This window comes from Parus major, chromosome 1 (genome assembly GCF_001522545.3).
Source record: "Parus major isolate Abel chromosome 1, Parus_major1.1, whole genome shotgun sequence".
Taxonomy (NCBI): Eukaryota; Metazoa; Chordata; class Aves; order Passeriformes; family Paridae; genus Parus; species Parus major.
In genome coordinates, this window is record NC_031768.1 from 48,286,007 (window position 1) to 48,301,542 (window position 15,536).

At 34.1% G+C, this 15,536-nt stretch overlaps 1 protein-coding gene across 21 annotated transcripts in view; it reads left to right on the forward strand.

Annotated features, from left to right (window-relative positions):
* The window catches only part of MYCBP2 (MYC binding protein 2), a 169,986-nt gene that overhangs the window by 110,262 nt on the left and 44,188 nt on the right, over positions 1-15,536 (forward strand). For 11 of the 21 annotated variants that reach the window (XM_033514209.1, XM_033514187.1, XM_015622763.2 and 8 more), the window contains 5 exons: positions 3,093-3,209; positions 3,970-4,110; positions 10,069-10,143; positions 12,263-12,487; positions 13,398-13,530. In XM_033514209.1, the coding sequence (XP_033370100.1) occupies positions 3,093-3,209; positions 3,970-4,110; positions 10,069-10,143; positions 12,263-12,487; positions 13,398-13,530 (691 nt within the window). The remainder of the gene's footprint in view (positions 1-3,092; positions 3,210-3,969; positions 4,111-10,068; positions 10,144-12,262; positions 12,488-13,397; positions 13,531-15,536) is intronic. The other 10 variants (XM_033514190.1, XM_015622694.1, XM_015622729.1 and 7 more) reach the window with 7 other exon arrangements.

Genomic DNA, 15,536 nt, shown 5'->3' on the forward strand with positions numbered 1-15,536 from the left:
CTGGGTCTCTTATTTTTTCCTTAAGAAGCTTCTTTTAGACTTTCTCCCTTCTCTTGGAAGGAAGACTTCCTGGTTAGTTCATTATGTTAATTAGGACTCTAAGTTCCTACTAAGAGAGATTTACCTTGTGCAACTTAATACCTCCACTCAAGCTGATCATTATCTCTGTTGTCTTGCTGTCCCCAAGTTGAGAGAATCTGGTTTGGTATGAGATGAATTGCTGAACAGAAATTCAGTTTTTCTTTTTAATTATTACAGTGGAAATTGGGGTGACTTGTTCGTACATGACAACTCTGTGTTGTCAAAGGACGATCAAAGTACTTGACAGAAGTCAGTCCTCTGGTGTTCTGAGATGTTATGTAGTGCTTAATCCTCTTCTTGTGGTGTTCTGTGTGCGTGTCTCATTTCTTGTTCCAAGTTGTAGTCTCTGAAAAAGGAGCCATCTTTGTCCTCTACATAGTGTCTGTAGAGCCTGCTGAAAAACTAAACTAGACCTTTCATGGTAAATCATTTCATCAGTCATCTTTCTTCTGTGTCATAATGAATCACATAACAAATCAGGATAATTCCTTGTGTATCAACAGCAGTGTTGTAAGTAATACAGCAAGGTAATAATTGTACTGTGCTCCATGTTTCTGAAACCAAGAATGCAGACTAGACATTTATCAGTCAGAGACAGTCCAATACACCAAATCATATTTTCCTGAGAAAAAGGGTGTAATTGAGCTCTAAATGCGCTTTGTCATCATCTTTGTCAGCCTAAAATTTCAGATAGTTATAACCAAAGGACACTAATAGTGCATTATCAGTGGTGATCTGTTCTCAGCTGGAAACACCAAAATACTTTCATTCAGGCACTGGAACATTGCAGTTTTGTAGCCAAACCTTATTTAAATTGCAAGCTGAAAATGAGTGCTGTGATTTTATGTGTGTTCTTCATTCTCTGTTATTTGAAGTCAGATGAAAAATCTGAAGGAGACTGTGATAGTGATCTGCATTCAACCTGGGGCATATGAACCATAAGAATTGCTGCTTCCTTATTAGCAGCAAAGCTTAAATTAACTTCCAGGAAACTTCATTCTACATCCTATTAAAAAGATTATTTTTCAAGCTATGTAATGTAATTTGGGGTAGTTGGAACCAACTAGATGAAAATGGTGCTAATTTAGCTGAATTAGAACATAGAAGAGTGTTACCAGAATGATTGGTCGCTAACATGTTTTGATGGTTTGTACTATCCTGACACAGTAAGTAGCTAGCATCAATTGCAAAACCAAAAAACAACCACCACACCCAAAAGCTCTGGGCTGGGGGTGCTTTTTCTCACCCCTTTGTGGAAGATCAACCCCCTTGTTAAGGTTGCTTTACCCTATATGTCACACTTTGTGTGATGTGTAACTCTCTGCAGACTTGTCAAATAAAAAAGCAGATTAACACAGCTCTTGATAACTAGTGTGCACTGTAGTGATGATGTACATCCTAATTGCTAAGCCTTTCTGCCTTAGTCAGTTCTTCAGATAGAATCCAGTCTGCATGTGCCATGGAAGAACTGCCTATGGAGATGTTGAGTTACAAAACCGCTGCTATACAGAAATATTCCCTAACAAAGAGGTGCTGTATCAGAAAGAAGATGATAGAATTTTTCATCATGGTCAGAAATGAGCATAAAAGATCTCCTAATCTGTTTTTTATTGTATTGTCTGTCAGTGCACCTGATCCTTAAGCAATTTCTGGTTATAGGTTGAAGGTTTTTATTAACCAGTTAGGTTAGCTGTTGCAAAAGGGAAGAAGGCTTTTTCCAAGCCTGTGCCGAGTCAAAATCTGGAATGTGAATTTTTCCTCTAGATTAAAGTTTTTTATGCAAGTTCTAGTAAATTGTCATAATGATTTTCTGAAGTAAGATGATGAAAGGACTCATAATTTGTAAGACTTTGTTTTTGGCTTGTCTGTGTTTAGAATGTGTCAGCAGTGATTCAGCTTTATACTTTCACAAACACCTTGAAAGTCTTCATTTTGTCTGTTGGAAGAATCTAAGTATTATGAGTAAGAGGACTGTCAATAAGCAAAACCTTGTTTGCACATTTTGGAGTAATTTATGTATGAAATCCTTTACATGCTTCTGGTTTTGGGGTTTTGTATTTTGTTTTTTAAATTAGCCTCAGAATAAATACTATTTCTTAAATAATTTCTTTAGGGAAAAAAGATTAATGCACTGGTACCTTTCATTATGTATCACTGAGTTTGTTCCTCACACATCATTCTGTGCTTTATGTTGTTACAGATTAAATCCATATTTCCATTGATACTTTTATCACTTTTACCTGTGGACTTGGAAAATAACCTTCCAAGGAAATGGTTTTATACCATATGGATAGAATATGTGCATCTCTGGTTTTAAGAGACCCAATAGGATGGCTTACATTTGTTCTCTATGGCACAGGTGCCTGATAATGTTTGAATGGTAAAAAATGTGATAATGAATAACAAGTGGGAGATGTTGGGGTGCTGTAGTGAGTCCAGCTAATAGCAAGGAACCTCTGCTTTAACCTTCCTGTGGGAAAAAAAAAGAAGAAACTATTGAAATAGCTGTTTGGAAGATGAAGTAGAAATAACCATTTTCTTTTAAAATGGTTAGTTAAGCTCTTTAGCTAAGGAAAATATTCAAATTTTGGTAAAAAAGGTGACTAAAGAGAATACTACAGTAGCACAACTGAGAAATGGTAATCCCAGGCTGATCAGTTAGGAGAAATAATAAATTTCAAAAGGCAAATCTGTTGAAATTTTCAGCAGCGAATGAAACGTATATGTTAAAAAAATCAGAAGCTTGTACTGACTATTGTAGGGTATAACAAAAATATTTCCAAATCAGTGAATGCTTACATTACGGTTTTTTGGAACATTATAATTTAATTGATTATAGTAAAAAAGTGAAGTTACACACAGCAACCATGGGAAACTAGCAACAAACTGTAACTCTTAAGACTGCTGTCTTGTCACTGGAATTTCAGAATCTGTTAAATCTATTTCTTTTTACTCTGAGAGCTCTGTTCCAATTTTTTTTCTTCCTTACTGTCTTTCTTTGCTTCTCTTAGGTTCGCAAATTTGTGGCCAAGGACAGTGCAGGGCTTCGTATCCGTAGCCACCCTTCCCTTCAGAGTGAGCAAATAGGCATAGTGAAAGTCAATGGATCCATCACTTTCATTGACGAGGTAATCAATGAGACATTTCTATTGAGAATTGGGCTAAGATGTAAACATAATTCATGCAAATGATGGGTTTTTTCCATGTTTAAATGTTGACATATGCAACTTAAGACCATAAATTGCAAAAATCTAAATTTACTAATTTAGTTTTTCAAGCTGTCATTTCCTTTAATTTACTTACTTCAAAACCTGCGTAACAAACATTGAGACTGATGCAAGGAAAGAAAATTGCTAGAGTTCATCTTACAATAATACATCTTAAGATTTAGTTTTTCGCTACTTAATATTTTAACTCTACATAAAAATTCAGATGTAGATGTCCTTTTCATTACATCTTTCACTTAGAGATCTGAAAGATCACTACTGGTGTGTTAGACTAGAATGCATGTATTTTTCTTACTATATAACTTCATATGTAAGGAATATTTTTGCGATTTACCAAGCCATGCCAGCAATGGAAAAATGGGAAGCAGGGAATTTATAAAGCTTATGAAGACTTGACTTTCTTTCCTCTTTTATTTCAAAGCAATTCTTATTACTGCATGATTCAATTTAAATTTATCTTCACACCTTGACATATCAAAAGGTATCCTGTTGCTTTGGAATTCTGATTTTGTCAATATTCCTCTTCACCTCTACTTATGTTGTATCAGCATTGTAAGAATCATTGCTTCTTTGCTGCTGTTGTCTGCCTGAAGTCTGTTAATCCTTGCTACAGAACAGTTACAGGAGGGCATGGCTCGTTCTTGTTGCTTGTTTCCCATAGATCCACAATGATGATGGTGTTTGGCTGAGGCTGAATGATGAAACAATAAAGAAGTATGTTCCTAACATGAATGGTTACACTGAAGCCTGGTGTCTGTCTTTTAACCAACATCTTGGCAAGAGCCTTCTGGTACCTGTTGACGTAAGTAAAAGGTGCCTTTGAAAAATATCCAAAAGTACACTCTATCCTCATTACAAGACTTTCTTTAATTAAGGCTGCAAAAAGTCCTGAGGTAAAGAATATTTTTATTATCAAATACAACTTTATACGTGTTTGCATTTTGGAGGGCTGCTGTGTAATGAGGGTGGAGTGTAGAAAGGTATGAGGCTTTTTATGTTGCAGCCTCTTCTAGAAGAGCAAACAAGTGCAGGGACTGTTATAACAAAAGCAGAATAGTATTTGATTGTGGTCTGCACCAGCTGTTTCTTATGCTAGATAGCATTGTCTGTGAAGTGGTCAACTGGAGCCGTGATTCCAGAAGAGGCCTACAGTGAATCAGTGTTAATTGATGCTTTAAAAAAAAAAAAAAAAATCAAGTAAACAAAAAGTTCTTTAGGCTCTGGGTTTTGTGGATTTTTTTTGTGAGTTTTATACCTGAATCCTTGTGTTACCACTTCGTTAGCTAATCAAAGAATCCTAGAGCTTCAAGACAAACATTGAATTTATAATAAGAGTAAATATAATTTATTTTAATAACTTTAATGGTTATGTGCGATCGTCATCACTACAGTGTAGAGGTTGCACCTTTTCTGGAAACTAATTACACTTTTTTGAAAAACATGAAAGACAAAAAAAGGAAAAACTGTATTAGCTAAACCAGTGTTTCTCAAAAGATGCATGAAAGTGCAGGCCTTTCTGGCCCATCTGTTTTCATGCATTTTCTGAGTGGGCCTTGTTTTCTTCTGGGCAGAATGTGAAGATCAGATCTAATTGATACTGCTATGTAGATTTGATTTGTCATCTTATCTGAGTGAGCTGCTGCAGCAATTGAAGGTAGCCTAGAAATATTTCAATAAATTAAACACTACAACCATTAACATCATGCTGTTCATGTTTTTTGGTTATAGAAAACTGAGATATTCCCAGTTGCAGTGAAATTGGGGTATTTGCTAGTAGCTAAATCTGGAAACACCCCGTGGCTGTTCTGCCAAACACTGTTACATGATGTGAATAGGTCTTTTTGCCTACAAATTATTTGTTGATATATTTCTATTTGTAGATTTCTTTCAATAGAATCCTTGTTTGGGAAATTTGGGAAATTTGGGAAATTTAATTTTGCATTTGGGAAGCAAATTATTTCTGTACTCGGAAGTCAGTCACTCAAATATGCCTGTCATCAGGGTGTTTTTCTAGTCTGCTGTAGAATATATGAAAACATGGAAAAAATTAGGTTTTGTTTAAAACTCTTCCTGTATTTTTTTGCCTTAGAAATTGGTAGCCATTAGAAAATTGCTGTATTGTAGTTCCATGAAATACTAATATTTCTGTGAAGTAGTTGAATTTTACTAGTTCACCCACAGTAAAAGTGAATTCATCTTCACTGAGTAACTAACTTGAATAAATATTGTGTGTCTAGATGGGTATTATAGTCCAGTAGATTTTTCTTAGTTGTGTGGTTTTTTGTTTGTTTTTTTTTTTAATTTAGCTATCTTCAATACCATTTTACTTGTTGAAGGGAATGTTTTTGAGCTCAGCAGTTGTCTGTGGTTAGCTAGAACTTATCTGGTTGGCATATTTCATACAGCTCTGGTATCCATGTAGTTCTAGGGAATAGCATATGCTGTACTCCTTGAGAGAAGCCTGAAAAGAAATCTCTGCTGTGAAAAACTGAACATTTATTCTTGACAATATAATTTTGAGAATTCAAATTTCATGTGAATAAGGAGGTCAGGTACAATGAAATGTGAAAAGGGACATTCAGTTTTCAAACATTTCATTCTCTGGGTCTGTAAAATTCAGATAAAAGGTTTTCTCTTAGTTTTGGGGGTTTTTTGACACTAGTGAATTAGTTTTGTTACCATTTAGACTATTAGGAGCTGTTAGATATGCTTAATTTTCTTTTAGGTAGCCAGTCACATGTCTTGAGTGACACAAGTTAAAAGACACATGCTTTCTTAGCTTCTGCTCTGTAAGTGGCAGCCAACATAGCAAAAGGTTTACAAAAGCAACTCTTAATGCAGGCATGTGCAAGAAATGTGTTTTGAGCTATTTTCAGAAATGTTTCTTTGCACAGCTCTCATTTTCAGAATTTTAAGAGAACTTAGCATGTCCTGAAGCTGTTTGATTTAATTATGACAATATATAAGCAGTGATTTTTGTTAATTTGATTCATAGTAAGAGGTAAACGGAAAAAAATAGTTCTAGCATTTTATTTCTTAAAAGTGAAAAAACATAACTGAAGGTTCAGAGGCTGACTTTCAAATATCTGAAATCTTTACAGCATGCTAGTTGAGCATACATACTCTGCTTTCTTACTAGATACTGCCTTTGCACAGATACTGCTTTCTTGGTAGGAGCTTTTAAAATCATTTTATTGTGATTACTAGGTGGAAAATATTTCAAATTATACTACTTTTTTTCTCTGAATCATCCAATAAAAGGACTGTTTGTAAGTTGTCTAATTTGATTTTTGCAGTCCTCTAGAGATGAATGACATATGTCAAAAAGGATGTTCAGTTAAGTAATAAATGCTAAAGTTTTGTTAGATTAAATGGTGATATAATTCATATCTGCTGAATCCTGTTGATTTGGGTAGCTGAGTGACATGAGCAGAATGCAGTAAAAAAAACTGCTTTTGTGATATTTTTTCACTTTCATTTTGAAAGCTGTTCAACCAGTTTTGGCTTGAAAAGACGACTAAAGAAAGTCTCTTGTGTGATTGAAAATGTAAAGGGAAAATCAAATGCCTAAGTTAGATCATGTATTCCCTGTTCAAATAGATGTCACATTACTTCTACTAGACTCCATTTTCTATTCAACTTTTAGTGTGCAGACTTTTAATCTTCAGTTATGTTGCTATCTCATGTTTAAATATATGGGCTTTTTATAATTAATCCTTTAAGTAAAGAAAATTCCTCAGTACATTTTGGAAACTATGTGAAACTTTTTAAAAATGTTTTAGTTCCTCTGTTTCTTCACTGTATTATGGAACAGTGAGCAGATAAATAACAGCAGAGGTACTTGGTAGTGTTGTGAACCCTTTCCATCTTGATGTATATTTTGTATCTGCACTTTATGTATGTTTATTAGCATTAACTAGGTACTTTATAAAGAAGCGAACACTGAATATTGTGGATCTCATAAATGCACTTTCTGGATTTTTATCGGAGTTGTTATATTTGAAGATAAATGATCATAGGAAAGGAGACATCCATGGTAGTTACCAGTGTTTTATTTATTTGAGCTGTGGTCATTTGTCTTCTTAGCATGTCTTTAGCTCTTCTTCTGTTGCTCTTGTCCTTTCAAAAGAGACTTCTTTACAGTCTCTTTTCCCTGTTCTGAAACTCTGCATCCAGTCCATTGTAGGTAATATAATTATGAGATTGTGAATTTAATAGATTGTGATTTTGAATAAGCTCTTTGCATCTCTGGTAGTTATTTTTCTTTCTGTCTTACAGTGTGCAGGTATCTGTTTTTGAGAAAATACTTGTAAAATTCCTTATACAGATAGTTACTTATTCATGCTTACACATGTACTTAGTAGAAAGGTACATACAATACAAAACAGTGCACACTAGGAAGAAATAGAAACTTGGTCAAGCTCTGGAAATTTGTCTTCTAAAAAAATCACATTCTAAGTAAGTTCTCATCACTTAATTTTAAATTTAAAACTTTATAAGAAGGAATATTGTACCCTGATGTCCAGCTCCAATATTATGTTCCCTAGCCACCACAGGCAATTAAGGATTGAGAAATTGCAAGTTCTTCAAACCATTATTGCAATGGAAGAAAGAATGTAGGCTCCAGTGCTTGATCACAGAATCTCAGAAAGCTGAATGTTCTGTGGAGACACTGAAAGACATGGACAAAATATTTCTACCATTATTTTAAGCAGGATAGAAAGCAATTGGAAAGTAAGACTATGTTTGATAAAATGTCAAGATGGCTGTTTAAGATAAGTCTCCACTCCATTTTGAAAAATAATGACTGATGTTTTAAATCCTTGCCAATGGTCAGATGATTTTTTTGTGGAAAAACAAATTAATATTTTTTTTTGATCTCTGAAACCTAAAATTTGTTGGGAAAATGAATTTCTGTAATTAGTTTTAGATCTTGGAAGGTAGAGTCTTGAAGGAAAGCCTTAACTAAATCTACAGATGATAGCATAAGGGCTAAAATCAAAGCTTCTATCTTGTATTTTCTTCAGAATGAAAACGTAGCTATCAAATGGATGCCTGATCTATTCATCTGAAGTGGTGTACAGTGTTAAATAGCCAGGAAGTTCTCAAGCTCGCAGAGCAAAGGAGAGCTTCTAGTTTGATCTTGGTGTTTCTAAGCCAGGCATGGTCCCACTTCACTGGGTCACATGGTCCATGTTTCCCAGTGGAAGTCCATCAGGAAAAAGGATATATGCTGTAATGTAATAGAATCAGACAGTGTAAGTAGGTTCGATGCCTGTGAAGTACACTCATTAGGCACATGTAGGCTTTTTATAGTTGCCATAGTTTTATGCCAAATTGATAAGCCTTTACTTTGCTAAATCTTCCTATCTAACGCCCACCCCTTCCACAGAGCCTTCCCCAGAGCCCCTGAGCATATATATGACTAGTGTATTGCTACCTCCTTCAGTTCTGGGTAAAGGTACTCAATTCTAATGAAATGCTGGTGTTGTGACAATTTCCTCCTCATTGTCCAAGTGGCAGATAATTTGTATTATTGAAACTGGATATTTGCAAGCACTATGTAGTAGATGGTTTGCTTCTATCATGTGGCAAAAGTGTAGATTTACTTACTTTTAACATGTTAGCGCTTTTTCAGGAAATACAGGTGAAGCATACCAAGGGTGTTCTGTACTTGTTTCTGCCTGAGAGGATTTACTGCCTTAGCTACTGTTAAATTTTAATGTGGCTGCTGAGCAGGGATTTCATTTGGTTCCCATATCAAGCTGGGATAGGGAATTAGATTTTGATACATCTGTTCCTATAGATGAAATGGGTGCTTTGTCAAAGGGATTCCATCATAAATACCATAAATATGATTATTAGTACTGTTATATGTATACTAGTCTTTCATTTGACAGAAGCAGTGAAAATTTCTTTGAAATGAGTAGAAACTAGCTTATGGAGAAAAGATGGCTTCTTTTTTTGTGTTTTCCAGTAATTAAAAAATGGTGTCCTCGCTATTCTGTGGGAGGAGAAATTAATCAGAACAGTAGTGCTTATTTCTATAGTGTGGGCAATTGGTTATTAAATTAGTGATGTCTCTCTGGAAGCTGTATTTGGTTTATGATTATTCATAACAAACTAGTTCGTGCATTGTGTGTTTTACAAAACCAATGAAATCTTAGCAATTGTTCTCTGTATAGCACTGAAAGTTTTTGCTCTGGTAAAAAGTATGATTGTGATGTGCAAACTGGTGAAATCATTCTGTGCAAGTGAACTTCTTTCAGCAACAGTGAGCTTAGCCCTTCTGCATCTCCTTGGTTCTGACTGGGTGACTAAAATTCATGTGCACTTGTCCTGCACTGGTTGAAATCATCTTTCAGAACAGGAGACCATCTTGACAGAAAACTGGTTTGTGATGGGACCAGCTACTGTTTCTTTCTAATAGAAATATGAGAATTTTCTGTGCATGAAGTATCAAGCTTTGTAAGAGATGTCTGGCTCTTAATTTCAGTAAATGGCATGACACACTACATCCATTTTGAGCTTTTGACATATTAAGTTGTTTCTGTGTGATGGATGATTTGCCATGGTGAGCAGTGGACTCAGGTGACTTGATTAGGAAAACAAAACTTTCCCCTTTCGCAAAACATTCTACCAGTAAATTTACTTGAGGAGAAAGTTTGCATTATAGTACCTTGAGCTTCTTCCTCCGATATTTCTTTGTTCCCATTTCTTTGTTGATATATGTCTTTTTTTTTCAAACTTTGTTGCTCAGAATGTCTTTAATGCTAGCCAAGGAGTAAGGGATTTGGACTTTTTTTCATGGACTTCCAAAGCTTTACCCCCTAAGGTGAGTTAAATTACAGGAACAGTCACACTGTTTCTCTTGTTTTCAGAATGCACCTTATGACTCTACTTTATGCTAAATATTCTTTGAAGTCTCTTTTACTGTAAATTATTTTTACAGGAAATATCAGATTTGCATTCAGTGCTGCATCTGTGTTTCTTTCTTCTAAAATGAGAAAAAAATACGAGGGCAAATTGCTGAATTTTTATTAATTCATCAGTATCACTCTTCTTTTTTAACAAACCAAGTTAGAAATTCAGAGAGATGATCCAGTAACATAACAAAGCCTTTCATTCTCCCTTACAGCAGAATTTACCGGTAAATTTTTATTCTGTTATTGGAGGCTCCACATAAAGTTGAAGCATTTAATAAGATGATATTTGTATAAGTAAAGCCACAGATATTTAATAAATACTCTGCCCAGTCTTAATGTTTTCTTAAAATTATTTAATTCTAGGAACAAGATACATTAAGTACAGTTAAGCTGTTTAAATTAACTCCAGAAGTATTCTTCTAAATATCACTTCTGTAATGTTTTCAAATGGATTTTTTTTTTTTTGGTATAAATTTTGTAATGAAGATGATAATGTGTTTGTATATTTTGGTGTAGAGATTTTAAAACTTGTTTGTCCACTGATTCTTTTTTCCCAGAATAGCAGACGTTATTGTCAAGATCTAAACTATGTTTAAATTGTCTTTTTTTTCTCAAACCAGTTTACCTCAGCTTGCATTAACTTGCTTTGTAAGTTACATATGTACATAACAGAATCATTTTTGTATAAAGGCTTCTTGAAAAAATTGTTGTATTAGTTTGGACACAGTGCACAGACTTCCATACCAAAAAAAGCTGAAAACATGATAATTAAAGAGATCAGATAAAATTGCATTCATTTAAAAGTAAATAATGTAACCAGAAGTTTGGCTTTAAATCTGACAAAAATAGTATTCTTTCTTACATCAGGAAGTGAACTCTTGGAAGGTGGTTTTATGGAAGATTGTCAAGGCAGAAATTATCAGCATATTCAGAAGAAATTAAATTTATAGAAATCAGATTCATAAATAAACACTAAGGAAAATAGGGTATAGTCTGCAACATCCATAATAAAAAGGTTTTAAATGCTGTTGTTATATAAGGGACAGACTGTTAGTGAAGATTTTTATGCTGCTTCTAAACAGCATCTCCTGTTGCTGAACACAGTAGACTGAATGAGGTGAACCACTGGCTTAATCGAGAAGGACATTATGTAGTTAATAACTTTCAGTTGTTCCTTTAAAAGCACCTATGACTTTCAGTATAATAGAACTTGCTCCTGCTTCTTACTTGCATTCTTCTGAAGTAAATGTATGTTTGTTACTCCAATCCCTCATATTTTTTTGTACAAAAGCCTTTCAGTTAAGCTGTTCCTTGCTGAAAAATCTATGCTAATTTTTCCATTCTGTTAGTAACTACCACTTTTTTGTTAAGAAATTCAAAGTGTTTTCTTACTTCAGGTTTGCATATATATTTAATCGGCAAGTAGTATGAGGTGAAATAAATTTGCAGGCCTTTCTGATTGCCATGGTGGAAGCAATAAATATATGCTAACACTTATATGTGCATTTAAAAATCTATGGTATTACTGTTCCTCTTTTGTCACAGTTTTGCCTTGACTCTAAATTAACAATATATTCTAAATGTGAAATAAAAAAAAAAGCATGTCATATGGTGAGATAATATTGAAATTCCCTTTCCATAGCCCCACTCCTTCACAAAATTTCACAAATAGAGCAGGAGGAATGATTGTGTATCCTGAGAAATGTCAGCAAGGATGAAGGTTTAGTGGAAGCAGTTAGATTAAATAATTTGTATCTAATGTTAGATATGAGCTGTTATTTTTTTATAAATGGTTACATTTATACCACATTTGCTTTAAGAGTAATGTCAGGAGTAATTAGATTAATGTGCAATTTACTAGTAGTTAGTTGTTCGGCACTGCGCACTAAAATTAGCAATGTAACCAGGATCTCCCTTAGCATTGAAATTGAGTTTTTGTACTCTTGAAGTATTTCTTACCTTTGTAGCTTAAAGGTGGTATTAATAGGTTTTATTCTGTTCTGTTTTGCCTTTTTTGTAATTTCTCAGGAATCTAGGTCTAATGCTGATGATTTTTTCAAAGACCTAAATTCACACTGCCCACAGGAAGCAGTGATGCAAGAACAAGACATGCCATTTCTTCGAGGTGGACCTGGAGTGTACAAGGTAGTGAAGACTGGCCCATCAGGTCACAACATCAGAAGCTGCCCTAACCTTAGAGGTATCCCAATTGGAATGTTAGTTCTGGGAAACAAAGTCAAGGCAGTGGGCGAGGTATGGATCCTTGTAGCTTCAGTTCATGTCTTCATAGATACCAGTATATAACAGTAGTAACTGCAGCAAAAGAATCTGCCTCTGTACAGGTTTGCTTTTCCCCTCTCCTCATGATGAATGCTGGCCTTTGAACTTGGTTTATATTATAACTACTAATGCAGTCGTGTCTTTTGCCTTTTTGCATTGATTGGAATAATGTTAAAATTGCACTGCAGTTACATGTGCTTGCTTATGTATTTCTTGTTACAGTAATCCTTACAAAATTGTGTTTCTTGATCTTCTTTTTTGTCCTGTTATTTGAAAAAATTCTGTTTCATTGACAAAATGTTTTCCTAGGACCTAACCATTTAACAAATTCCTGTTTCTCTGTACTGATTGTATTAACTTGTTTAGTTGCTGAACTATTGTTACTATTCTGGGTGGTCCATTTTTGGTGTTTTATGGTTAAGAAAGGCTTAAGGATGAAGTGTGTCATGCTATTTCCTAAATATAATATCAGGAACAAAATTAATACTCATAAAAACCTTTCATGTATATCTTGGTATTATAATTCTCCTGTTGCCACCATCAGTTAGAAGGTATATCTTGGAGACTATTTCCCTCAAGTTTTTATTTAGGCTTATGTGGATTTTCTGAAGTGCTGGTGTTGGTGTTTAGCTTCTTCTGAACATAAATGGGTCTAACATTTTTTAAATTACTCCTAAATGTGTAAATGTGCCATAAATAGGTTTGATACTTCAGTCTGCCTCAGCCTGTGGCCTTAATTTAAGAAACTTTTTTTTAGCATTTACTTTGTAATAGAAAGATTGAAATTCAATGTGTTTTCCAGATGCTATAAGTAGTTACTCAATCGTGCTAATGAATTATTTGAGAAGTCAATAAATTTTGCTTTTTTATGTGTGTGCATCAGGTGACTAATTCAGAAGGTACGTGGGTGCAAATGGATAAGAACAGCATGGTAGAGTTCTGTGAAAGTGATGAAGGCGAGGCATGGTCATTAGCTAGAGACAGAGGTGGAAACCAGTACCTCCGACATGAAGATGGCAAGTGGTTGTTTTATTTTTTTAAATTAACTTAGAAAAAAATAAGCAGTCTAAACTGAGAAATAAAATTTTAGATCTGAGTTTTGAACAGGTATAACATTAGCTTATGTATTTTCATTTGAGTTACGCTGTACAGTCGGACTTAGAAGTTGTTTCTAAACATTATTTAAATGATTTTTTTAAAAAAACAGTTAAAATATTTCTGTACAATTTCTTCTCTACCAGTCGTGGTTATGGACAATAATTTTAAGCATCTTTTTTCTTTTACCTCTGGGGTTAATTTCATCCATCTATTTTCCAAAAGGTGTCTTTATGAAAAGCTTTGACCTCAGCAGTCATATTCTGCTTGTGTTTTTAGGTCACTTATTGTTAGCCTTTTATTTGTTCATTTCAGCAGATTCTTTGCTATTCTTCTGGATTTGACATTTGGTGCTGAAATTTACTTTACACAAAGATACTGTTAACAATTAGCATCACATTACTGTATTAGAACAAAGGAATTCCTTGCTAATTTATGAGTATTTTCTGTAGACTGTTGCAGCTTGACTTTCAGGTATAAAACATTCTGCAAAGAAGGGAAATAGCAAAGAGTTTTTCATTAAGTATATAAATGTTTACATAATACTTCAAGCAATTCTTTAGTAGTCATAGCTTTTCTATTTTTAGTTGTCTGATAATGTCAAGTTCTGAGGTGCCCACAGAGCCCCAGTAGATTCCAGAAACTAAATAATTTTGAATTGAAACAGTACCTTATTGTTGAAAGCACATGTATTCATTCAGTGATAAGGTTGATAAAGTGCATTATTTTCTATTTTTATACAGGATTTTTTGCTTTTCCAGTAAAAAATAATTTCTCTGAAATTAATAAATTGAACAGTATGGAAAAACTTCTGTTCCTGAGTGCTTATTTTGAGAAATACATTCAAGTAACTTGACAGTATTTTGCATTTTTAAGTCTTTTCATCTTCAGTAATTGACCTATCATTTCATATTGTCTTAAATTTCTCGAAGTATATGTGTGCTCTAAGTAAGAATTCACAAATCAGGAAGACCTTAGGCAAGACCCTTGTTTGAAGGTGTGTCTTCAGATTTTTGATATTTATGCACTGTTACTGAAGGGCATCTTTGAATATAACATTGCTACCACAGAAGAACAGAAATTAAAGCTCCAGGCTTTGAGGACAAAACTCTGTAGTAGGATTTCTGCAATACAGCTCATAAAATACAGCCTCAGAAACTTTCTGGTATGAATCCTGTGCCTCAATATGCCAGTTGTTAATCTTTTTTAGATGAATCTCTTTTTACAGGTAGGGTGAAGATGGATGTCTCTTGTGCATCTAGCTAAAGCAGGTTAAGCAGTTACTAGTGCAATTACTGAGATTTTTCAACCTGTTCCAGGTTCCTAGCCCATCTCAGTGCCATGTGAAACTTAATGCACTTAAGCCATATCTGAAGGTTATTTTAAACTGATTGTTTTTATTTGCCATGAAATGATTTAGAAATAATTTATCACTAGTTTCAATGCTTTTGCTAGAGGGAAATAATAGGATCTGCAGGAGCTCTAGCTGGATTTGCAAATGTCTGTTTTTAATCCGTGAATAGCATCATCTTTAATTACAGTAATATTCATTACATTCTTATATTCATTATTTAATAAAATTATAATTAAATTCCCATAATGAGGTAGGATTTCTCTCAGAGACTAGGCAAAAGTCTGAATAGCTAGGTCTGTAGACAGGTATCCAGTTAAAATACTACAGCAAGATCTGGAGTAGCCTGTGATTGAAAAAATTCTAGATCCTTTTGTTTATAAACTGACTTTAAATTTCCAGCTTTCTCCCTGGTAATCTGTTTTTAACTTGAATATAGTATGTATGAATGAATATAATTTGTACTCTGAAATGCAGTTTTGTCCTGAAATGCAGTTTTTAAAAAATTACTTTTTGAAGAGTTGTGGTGGTTTTTTTTTGTTTTTTTAATCCATGTTAATTTTAGTACACTGACAA